This window comes from Sceloporus undulatus, chromosome 5, assembly GCF_019175285.1.
Source record: "Sceloporus undulatus isolate JIND9_A2432 ecotype Alabama chromosome 5, SceUnd_v1.1, whole genome shotgun sequence".
Lineage (NCBI taxonomy): Eukaryota > Metazoa > Chordata > Lepidosauria > Squamata > Phrynosomatidae > Sceloporus > Sceloporus undulatus.
The window spans coordinates 59,051,339-59,062,169 of record NC_056526.1 but is presented as its reverse complement, the minus strand read 5'-3'; the positions used below and the strand labels follow the sequence as shown (position 1 = coordinate 59,062,169).

At 37.7% G+C, this 10,831-nt stretch overlaps 1 protein-coding gene across 1 annotated transcript in view; it reads right to left on the bottom strand.

Annotated features, from left to right (window-relative positions):
• Positions 1-806: 806 nt before the first annotated feature.
• Positions 807-10,831, bottom strand: part of GNS (glucosamine (N-acetyl)-6-sulfatase) — a 27,851-nt gene continuing 17,826 nt past the window's right edge. The window contains exons 11-14 of the mRNA XM_042469578.1: positions 9,926-10,033; positions 9,543-9,653; positions 5,457-5,617; positions 807-4,622 (exon numbers count right to left, since the gene is read on the bottom strand). Of these exons, the coding sequence (XP_042325512.1) occupies positions 4,547-4,622; positions 5,457-5,617; positions 9,543-9,653; positions 9,926-10,033 (456 nt within the window). The 3' untranslated portion in view covers positions 807-4,546. The remainder of the gene's footprint in view (positions 4,623-5,456; positions 5,618-9,542; positions 9,654-9,925; positions 10,034-10,831) is intronic.

Below are 10,831 nucleotides of genomic sequence, written 5' to 3'. Positions count from 1 at the left end.
TGCCAATTAAAGGAGGCACTGAAGAAAATGCGGCAAGGGAAGATGCAGAAAGGTGTTCTCTTTTTGTGTGACCATTCACCTGCTCATAGGTTGGCAAGACAATGGACGTTTTGAAGAATTTGGGGTCTGATCATCTATCTTACTCACCAAATCTTCCTCTATCTGTTTCCTCTTAAAAAGAGGAATGATGCAGTAGCATCATCATCATCACAGTATTTCAGTGACTAGACATCAGAATATAACTATATTTTGGAAAAGTTAAACTTGAGAAACGTGCCACTTTTGGGGTGAGTATGTGGAATAACATATAAATTTTATGGCCCTAGGTTGGGCCGAGAACTTTTCAGTAACCCTTTATACATACAGGGGGAACACATTAAAGTGGGTTTGATGGAAAGGTTTAGTCTGAAAAACTGAGTGGATTAGCTGGTAAAACTGAGAAAAAGAGAGGGCTGAAAAAGGGCTGAAGAATTAGAAAGCATGATCCTTCAGACTGAGTTTTCAAGGAATGGAGATCAGATAGCTATAACAAGTTATGGCTTGGACTTCATGATTTGTGTGCTTGAGTAAGTTCATATTAAATTTAAGATGAAATTGAAGGGATACTCTGGGTGAAACTGGGTTAAGAAATCTGATGCAGGATAAAATGGCATTGAGATTTGGATGTGGACATGGTTTTGAAATGAAAAAAAGAAATGTAGATGGTCAGTGTAATATTGCTTTATTATATGAAATAGTTTTAATTAAAGTACTAATCTTATATAATATGTTTATTTATTTATATATAGACTTATAATTTTAATTGGGAGGATTAATATTGCATACTTATAACATGATTAATGGTTTGCTTAAGATTATTACAGAAAAATAGTATTTTAATGACAGCAATGCTGTTCTTGGGAAGAAATACTTTTAGTTTTGAGAAATAGGGTATGGAAAGAAATGTACCATAGGATTTTTATCTAGAGAGGCTAGAAATAATTGCATTATATAACTGCTGAAAGGAAGACTGGAAGTGTTTTTTCTTTGCTTCCAAATCCTTATTTTCTGTTTCTTCATTTTTTCTCCTTTTTCTTTTAATGTATCTATATATAATCTCTGTTCCAATAAACAGAGTTTCCTCTCTGTGCATAACCCCTAAATCAGTATATTTTGAAGTATCAAAGAACTGTCGAGCTGCCAGAATTTCAGATATGTGTGTGTTCTAGTCTAACATATGTTTTTCTTTTTCTTTTTTTCATATTCGAGGACACAATATTTTTTGTAGACAGAATTTTAATCACCGAAAAGTGCAGCAATAATACAGGGTTCTTCAAAGGGCACTTCCTAAACTAAACAGTATTATCCATGAGATAGAAAACATATGTGTACACAGTTTGTCATACAGCATTGAGGGAACACATCAGAAACAGAAATATAGTTAACATTAAAGAAGACAGAACAGCCAATGCCACGGCTTCAAGCAGCATTGGAGACAATTCTTATAGTGGTTATAATTTCTATTGTGTTGTACTGTAAAGGGGGAAATCAAATACCAAGGAAGGCTGCCTGTCACAAGTAATTAAAAAAAAATCTTACATCAAATAGGTGTAATAGCTGTCTATTCTGTGTACCTCATCAAATAGACTTTCGAGATAATTGGTTTGTTGTTTTTAATAGCATTTTGATCAACTGATTTTTAATAGGATGAACATCTCATGTTAATATAGTCTGGGGAAGCATTACTTGCCCTTAAAAATTGCCATTAAGATATCAGTTCCAGTTTAGTTAATAAAACTTACTTGCTGGTTATCACAAGAACCAAAAACTAAACCAAGAGTCAGATACAAGATCTAATTTAGAACTGAAGTCAACTCACAGCTAATTCTTCTGTTACATGGCAACTACTCCATTATGGAGAGCAGTTCTGTGTACAGCTGTCTGCCACACATTTGAAGTCCCATCCATTTTAACATGGCATGATTTGTTGCCATGTTATGGCCAAGCAGGTCCTGTTTAAAATGTATGAGAGAATTAAATTTTAAGACTAATACTCTGTAAGGCCTCTGTTAATATCCAACAACTGGATAGCTCTTTTGTGGTAAAGTGCAAGTAGACTGCAGCCAAATCAAAGATCTTGCTTATCAGAGGCTATAGGATATGGCCATTTATATTTTCATTTGTTCAAAACAGCAGACCAGAAATAATACAATTGTGATACAAAAGTCTGAGGAATTTTTATAAAGGGGTAAAACGAGAACTTCCTATCTGAGGGAGGGACTGCACACACACCCAGTTCAAGTATTTCATTTTGTATGCAAATCTCGCATCACACATTCTTACCTTGTTTCATGAGATTCTCCTGACACTGCTAACCATATCCAGAGAGAGAAAGCATCTTGCACCTTTTGTCAAAGACGTCTAATCTAATTTGTAAATTTACAAGATGAACCTTCTGACTTGCAACATTCCTATTCTATGTTAAATGTAGCAATCTTAAGTATTACTTTCTTTCAGGACAGAGTAAAGAAAATGCTTAAGTTTGTGAAGATACTTAAAAAAGAACTTTCCCCTACTGACTAGTGATTATTTTCTTCTGAGAAACATGTAACTAGCCTCCTATTTGCTGCTCTCCATTTCAAGAAAGTTACTTGTCATTTGCATAAGCCCTTTCTAAAACTTCCATCAGAGGAATTTTGACAGTCCATCTGCTACTTGCACTGGCATTTTGTCTCAGATTTTATACTCTAATATTTCTAAGTACAAGGATACATTGCATCAGAGAGGAAAGCTGCATGTATTCCCTTTCAATATTTACATCTGGCCAAATAACATATACTTGCCTTTTTGTGTATCTTGAAAACGTTAAAATACAATTCAACCATTCAGGGTGGCATGTAAGGAGCTTAGTTTTCTCATGGGAATGTATCACTACAAAACTATGAATTAGGGAATCCATTATCAGAAAATGTATATTAAAATTCATTAGGGTATGGAAAGTCTGCATGGCAGAAAGAAATCCGGGTTGTCAGGCAGTTTTGACAGTGAGCACTTTCCAAGAAACAATCCCCCATGTGTATTCTGGAGTGCTGCAATCAAATGGAGGTCTGTCAGAACACAACATGCATAAATTGGCTTGAAACAACAGCCTAGGTTGAAGAAGCTACTTCCATTTGCTTGTGTCCAATAAACTAAAGCCTGTTTCTCGCTTGACTGCACTTGAAACCCATACCGATGATATGGCCTAAGCTTTCCTTTTCTAGTTCACCAGGCACAGCATACATTAAGTAGATCTTTTTGAAAAATAAAGTCAATTATTACTTCCTAAAAATGTCATAGAAAGAGTTTTCAGATATTATTTCTAGTTGTTCATGGATATACTGTTTAAGGGATAAACCAGTTTATATGCATACAAAATGGCTCTCACCTGCTTCTACTGTTTGTACACTACCTGTGTCATTGCACAAGTGACAAAAAGTATTCCAGGGGACAATTGGTCCAGCATCCAAACAAGTAGTATTATAATGAACCATCTTTTTGTGATATTAAATTAAAAAGTGCAAGTATTAAATACTGATAACTTCTACATATTCAATAAATGCTAATACATATTCACAAATAGGCATATAACAATCAAGAAAAGAAAAGAATTACTCCTTTATCAAAAATCAAGTCTAGATACCAAAGAAACATGATTTCCTAAGCTCTGACACAAAATGCTCTTCATGCAGGCTTAGAACTGTTTGGTTTTTCTTGTTTTAAATCATAGACCAACTTTTTGATAAGGGGCACTAGAACCCCCTTTTCTGGAATATACTGCAACATTAGGATGTTAGGTATTACTTTCCTTTTGAGAATGTAAATTGTTCAATTAAACTGTCACACTTAAAATTGTTAGTTTCTGTACAAAATAGAAAATATGCTGGACTATAATGTACCATTCATCTTTGGGGAAATGCTGCTTTAGTGGTTTAGTGGGTTCTGGATTGAACACTAGAGCTGATTATACCTAAGAGGCATGTGTAACATCTGACAGTAACAGGCACACAAGTTCTAATCAGCAATTCCAGCTGAGCCTTGAAAAGCTGAGAAGAAAATGAATGGCAACCTCCCTGGTTAACTTAATTATACTAGATTCAGAATACAAATGCAACCAATCCTCTTAAAAGCTTATCAGGTAGTGGCTGTAACTATGGGAAGACAGTCTGTAGCCTCTGCGTACATAGCTGGCCCAGCATACGACCACCTCTCCATGTAGTAAGCTTTTAAGAAGCTAAGCCTCAGTCTTTCATTTACACCAAGCAGGGATATTCGATGCATGTCAAAAATTAATATTGTACTTCAGGATGAAACGTTGAGATTGATGTGGTCATCAGATTTGAGTGGACTAGACTGACCATGTCTTTAATGAACATGTATTGCACAAGGCAGCAACCAGCTTGAGAGGTTATTTTCTCCCATAGCCAGCCGATCAAGTCTTTCAGATGTAGTCAGAGTGGATTAGGCAGATCTTCTGCAGTCACTTTGAAGAAACAGACACATGTAACAAGTAGGTTAGCAGATGCCACTATAATGAACGTGTAAAAAGTCTGCGAGTCTGAATTCCATGGTTGCTGAACATCAAGTGTGGATTGAACTTGTACCTACAAGGTGGAGAACAAAAATATAAGAAAAAGTGATCTCAGGTGAGGTTTACACACATTTTACCACACTAACGTGCACTGTACAGTATATACATAGTGTTTTATATATATATCTGTATATTATACAAAATATCTATATTATACAAAGACATATGTTGCATATAGTCTTTCTAACGGCCTGAACAGAGGCCAAAATAAAGTTGCTTTGGGTCACTTTGGAGGCATGCTGTTTAAATGACACACGCATCTTAAGAGGCCAGAAGCTGCGCCATAGCTACGCTTCAGTCCTTAGGACTAGAGTGTGACTTTAGTGTGGCTTCTGCCTCTTAGGATGTATGTGTCATTTAAACATCACACTTCCAAAGTGGCCCGAAGCAGCTTTATTTTGGCCTGTCTGTTCAGGGCATACATTAACAAAATAATGCTGTGGTATAGATTATTGCTTTTTAAAAAATGATCTTGATTAGCTTCAGAAAACACAGGAAATGAAGTATTCTCATTTCTGCAGCAATCTGGGACCTAAAAATCCTCTAGAGAGGGGGAAGCCTTCTGAATAATGAAGGAAAGAGGTATGGTGGGCTGTTGGGAGCAGAAGGGCATGGGAACCCTCTTTGTTCTCCCTTCTGCTAACATACCTTCAAATGCAGTCTTGTATTTACCAGGTTTTCCTTTAAGGAAATATTCATGATTTTCCCAACTTATTACAGTGTATTTGAAGCTAACCTTTACTAGAAGTACTCACAGTGAAATGTACATTAAAAACAAAAGTTTGCACGAGTCAACAGTTTAAAACAAATTATAAATTACTCAAATAGGTCAGAAGTGCATGGTTACCCGGGTTCAAAGACTCCTGGAGTACGGCATGTTGCTCCAGTACAGGACTGCAACATCATTAGTCGATAGTTCATCTTTTCTAAGATTTCTTGATCTATTGTTTTTGCAATATTAGTAATCTGATGTGGGTCTGCAGTCAGGTTATAAACTTCAACAAACACCTTGAGAAAAAGAAAAGTAGGCCAATAATACATTCAGTTCTCACTGACAAAACAATTTCAAGATTTTCTAGAATTGTTAAAACTGTTCTCTATTACATTAGGCAAGCAATCCACAAACATTACATGTATTTTTCAGATAAAAAAAAATCAATTCTGTTACTAATCCATGGCCAATCCATGGTTTTATTACATCAGGGCATTGAATCCACCTTTGATTTCATGAGTTCCTAAACACCATAAAGGCAACATAACCTGTCTGATCTTGGAAGCTAAGCAGGATCAGCCCTGGTTAATGTTGTGGTTATATTGCTGTGGTTATATTTCAGAGGAAGGAATTGGCAGAACCACCTCTGAGTATTCTTTGCCTAGGAAGACCCTATGAAAATTATGGGATTGCCACACTTGAAAGCACGCACACACACACACGGCTTTCCAGGAGCTGAAAAGGCATTATATAATTTTATTCTTTGTCCTTTTAAAAACTCTGTTTGTGTCCTCAGAGGTCTTCCACCAACGCGCCAAAATGCCAATTGGACTTTTACCTGCTTGCTTATTTATTTGATTGATTGATTTATTTCTATCCCACTTTTCTCCCACAACAGATTCAAAGCAGCTTCCAATATAAATTAAAATAAAGCAACTAAAACAACATGGAATACAAAAAATTTTAAAAAGCATTAAACCATGCATCCAATTAAAATACTACTTTTAAAACATTAAAATTACAACAATCAAAATACTTAAAATACACGTTATATACAGTAAAAACAACACACCCAACTGACCATCACTTCACCCTGGCCAAGCAAGGCTGAAAAAAGGTCTTTGCCCATCAGTGAAAAGAGGACTGTTCAAAGGCCTAGGAGCATCCACTGAGAAGGCTCTCTCCTAATCAAGCTTGGGAAGGTGGGAGGATGGAGAAAAATTCCTCCTGCGAAGATTGTAAGTTTCAGGAAGACCCTTAGTGTAAAGGTGGAAATGCAGTTCCAGATGATGAACAGCAATCCCCAGCCCTAGTCAGCATAATCTGGGGAACATAACCTGGGAGATGCAATTCAATACCTGGAATGCCACATGATTTCCTGCTGTAGTGGCAGATTCTTGCCCAATTATTTTTTGGGCTGATAGCCAGTTTTAATGACTTAAACTTCTCTGTACTAAGAAAATGGCAATGAGGTTTGGGCTGTCCTTAAGACTTAAGTCATATTTTCACTAGTCACACTACTAGGTTTGATTCAGGTCAGTATTGTAAATTCAGACATAGGCTTGCTTTCACATACCTAATAAACTGTTGTCTGTATGCATAAGACTGCTAACAACTGAAGTGTTCAACAGGTTTGCTTCAGAAAAGAAAGAAGTGGTAGACTAAATATAATGGTATATTTAGTCTAATGTACCAAGATAAAGAATGTGATTAAACAGAACATGGTTTACAGAATTCAGAAACAGCCACGTGAGTGTGGAATATCAGCATGCAAAGGGATCTTGTAGCACCTTTGAGATTAACTGAGCAAAAGAGTTGTAACCTAAGATTTTGTAGACTTGGAGCACAAATAGACAGGCCAAAATAAAGCTGCTTCAGACCACTTTGGAAGTGTGCTGTTTAAATGACAAACACATCTTAAGAGGCCAGAAGTTGCACCATAGCTGTGCTCTAATTCTTATGACTCGAGCGTGACTTTGGCACCGCTTCTGGTCTCTTAGGACACATGCGTCATTTAAACAGCACACTTCCAAAGTGGCCTGAAGCAGCTTTATTTTGGCCTATCTGTTCAGGCCCTTGGTCTACTTCCTCAGATCTGGAGCTTCATTCAGGTTTAGGCATGTGCCAATGAACTGGAAATGTATTCCTTGTTCAGTCCTCCATCTTCCTGAAAATGCTACATAGAGGATAAGGAGGTAGGCTTTAATGCTGAAAGGTATTCCCTGAAAATCAGATATCAACAGAATTGTGAGCAGAATTAAACTCGCAGAACTTGCTTTCATCTGAGTTTTGCAACCTACCCATGTTCCTCCCTGGAACATTTTCAGACAGATGAAGGAGTGGCTACTGAGAGGATGCTATAGGAAAGTCTTATTTCTCTCAGGGAGGGATAAAGCGACATGCAACCCTAAAGAGATTGACAAGTCCTAGAGCCCTATATAGCAGAGCTAATGGGAATGAATGAGGAATGCTGGGAGTCACAGTTCAACTATTATCTACATGACCACAAACATTTCCACCCCTGGCCTTGATGTGCACATCCAAGTCAGAGCAGAAAGAACAAAATAAGCAACTCTGACTTTTTGTGGGGGTTCTTAGTTTTACCATGTGGATAAAGAACAGGCCTCGTGATAGTTGAAATGAACTGGAGGTTATTATGAAGCCAGCGTCTTACTAATGAGATTTTAATTTTGCTTCTAAAGAGAGAGGCAAGTCATAAAATCCTCTTAAAGCCAATTGTCTTGGCTCTGTCTATGGAAATGCATTCTCAATTACCTGAATGATTCCAATTTGCAAAGGTACAAATCAATCAAAACTTTATTCAGCTTTCTCATTAAACAGAGCAATATGTCTGTTATAGTTACTAGAACAAGAGCTCCAATTTGATATGAGGTCTTAGACTTTGGACTACTGCTTCTGCATGCAGCAAGCAGCAGTATGTGCACTGGGAGTGCAATGTAGACTTGCCCACTGCAGCTCCCTTAAGCCTAATGCTGGTTCTTTAAAAGCTGATAAACAGATACCTTTTGCCAAGTATTTATTACCAGTACAGTACATGTAAAGAATATGTGATACTGAAATGTAACACCTATTCTTAATCCTTTTCCAACAGGAAAGTAGTTCTGGTAGCTCTGCAGAATAGCTGCACAAAAATTTGCCATAATATTATGGGGGAATGAAAAGAGAAAAGAACCTGTGCCTAGCAGGATTTGATAAATTAAAAGTGAGCAAAGTACAGCCCTCACAAAGCTGTTTTTGTGGCCCTTGACTCCATCTGTGCTGTCCTTTTATTGATCAAACCAAGACAGGGGAGGGATGCCTCTCCCAGAAGCCCTCAGGAGTGTAAAGTCATATTTCAAAAGGTTACAGGTTCACTTTGCACACTGAAATCCCTCACCCATTTTGGAAATCCAAAAGTGGACTCCTGGTCACTTTCAGCTTTTTTGCTATTATGTCCTAGTCATCTGTGTGATACCTGGAGGGTCCCAGGGGCAGAAAGACAGCTCTTAGGCCCACTGCAATTGCCCACCCAATGGCTTGGAACTGGAAGATAGAGGGAAGAAATTTTCTAAGCAGAGTCTTGGAAAATGACAAGAGAGGAAAATATGGAAATACTTGGTGAGTAAATGTCAGAAAGAAAACTTATCTCCTTGCTTCACACAACCTCCTCTAGCACGGTGCAACATTTTGACTATGAAAGAAAACCTGTATATTTCACCAAAGTTCCTGAGGTAGAAACAATTAACTGAGTTTATTTAAGAGGATAAAGAGCAGCACTGGGCCATGTATTGCCTGTACTGCATTTTATTTTATATTTCTGACAAGTCAGAAGAGGTGGTTACCTTTTCTTAAAAGTTTCAGTATCTACATAGGCCCAAAACAGACAGGCCAAAAGCGTTGCCTTTGGGCCAATTCAGGGGCATGATGTTCAGATGACGCATGGATTGGGCTAAAGGTGCACCACAGCCGCCTAAAGTAACCCAAACCTGACTGCAAAAGGAAAGCTAAAAAAGATGCTCCTTGGCAGCTGTCTGTTGTGAACTGTGACACCTTTGGAACCATGTCATCTACACTCAGGGCACATTCGCAGTTCAAGCAGCCAAGTAGCTGCTGCAAGCCACTCATCTACTTGAGGTCATAAATGTAATAAAAATGAGAGGAGAGATTACATGCAAAATTTGAGTTTTATATGGTGCAATGAAAAATGCATAGGCAAATTACCTCACGATCATCAAATTCACAGTACTGCAAATCCCATGACGATGATAGCGTCCTTACGCATGCATATGTATTATTATATGCATCTTCACAAACACAATCTGGAAAACAATGCTGGGTGGGGACAGAAAGGAACATTACTCTGGCTCCCATCAACATATAAACAAAGTTGAACACTGGAAAGGAATAATACAGGAAAGGAATAACATTAGCCCCAGCCCTAAACAGTACAAAACACGTCTAAATTTACCTTTTTACTCCTTAACATATTCCTTTCCTCTTATCCCACTCATATCAAAACTACAATTCCTAATCTTTCTACATAAACCCTCAGTAGATCTACACGTCTCTACATACTTTGAAGAAAAAATTGAAAACCTACTTACAGTGACACCAGGCCCAAGAGCAGGACAGGTAGGATCGGTACTGTTATGTCCTTCTCCCTGGTATTCAACTAAAACATCTGATCTCCAGGTCACATTTGCATCTCCTCTCTAAGAGAAAACAAATATTAACACATGTGTGGTTGATGTGTTTTTGTGAGCTCATAAACCAAGCAGACTGTAAGCTTTTTAGATACAAGTGTGTCTAGTCACCATAGCTAAGAAATCTAAGCTTGAACTTGTGATAGCAGAAACAAGGTAAATATGAAGAGTAGACATACACTAGACTCACTATGGTCAAAAATGCTGTGATAAAACAGACAACTTCCTATTTTAATTTTTTTTTACATGGAATTTAACATGAAGCTATTTCCTTCCCCCCAGGCAAGACTAGAGGCAAGTTGCATCAATACTCAAACTATTTTAGAAAACAGGACAACTTTTGATCCTCCAGATGTTGCTGGATTGCAACACCCTAGCCCAAATCAGTATGGACAAATGACAGGAAATCTGGGAGCTGAAAGCCAGCAATACATCTTGAAGACCTCAGGTTCTCCCACCCCTATTTTAACATAAATGTAACTTCAACTCTGGAAAAGTACACAGGAAGCTGCTTTATAAGATGCCAGACTGCTTGCTCATGCAACACAGTACTGTCTACTACAGATGCAAGCAAGTCTCCACAGTCTCAAGAACAGGTCTTCTAGACCTCCTTGATCCTTTTAACTAGAGATAGAACCAGAGATTCTGCACACAAAACATTTGCTCTGCCACCGGGACATGTAGCAATTATCCCTACCAATGCCAACAGAAAGTGCTGTGGGAATACTCATGCTGCTACTACTACTACTATAAGAGGATATTTCTGAGAGAAATCTCCTGAGTATTCTTAAAATAATAATAATAATA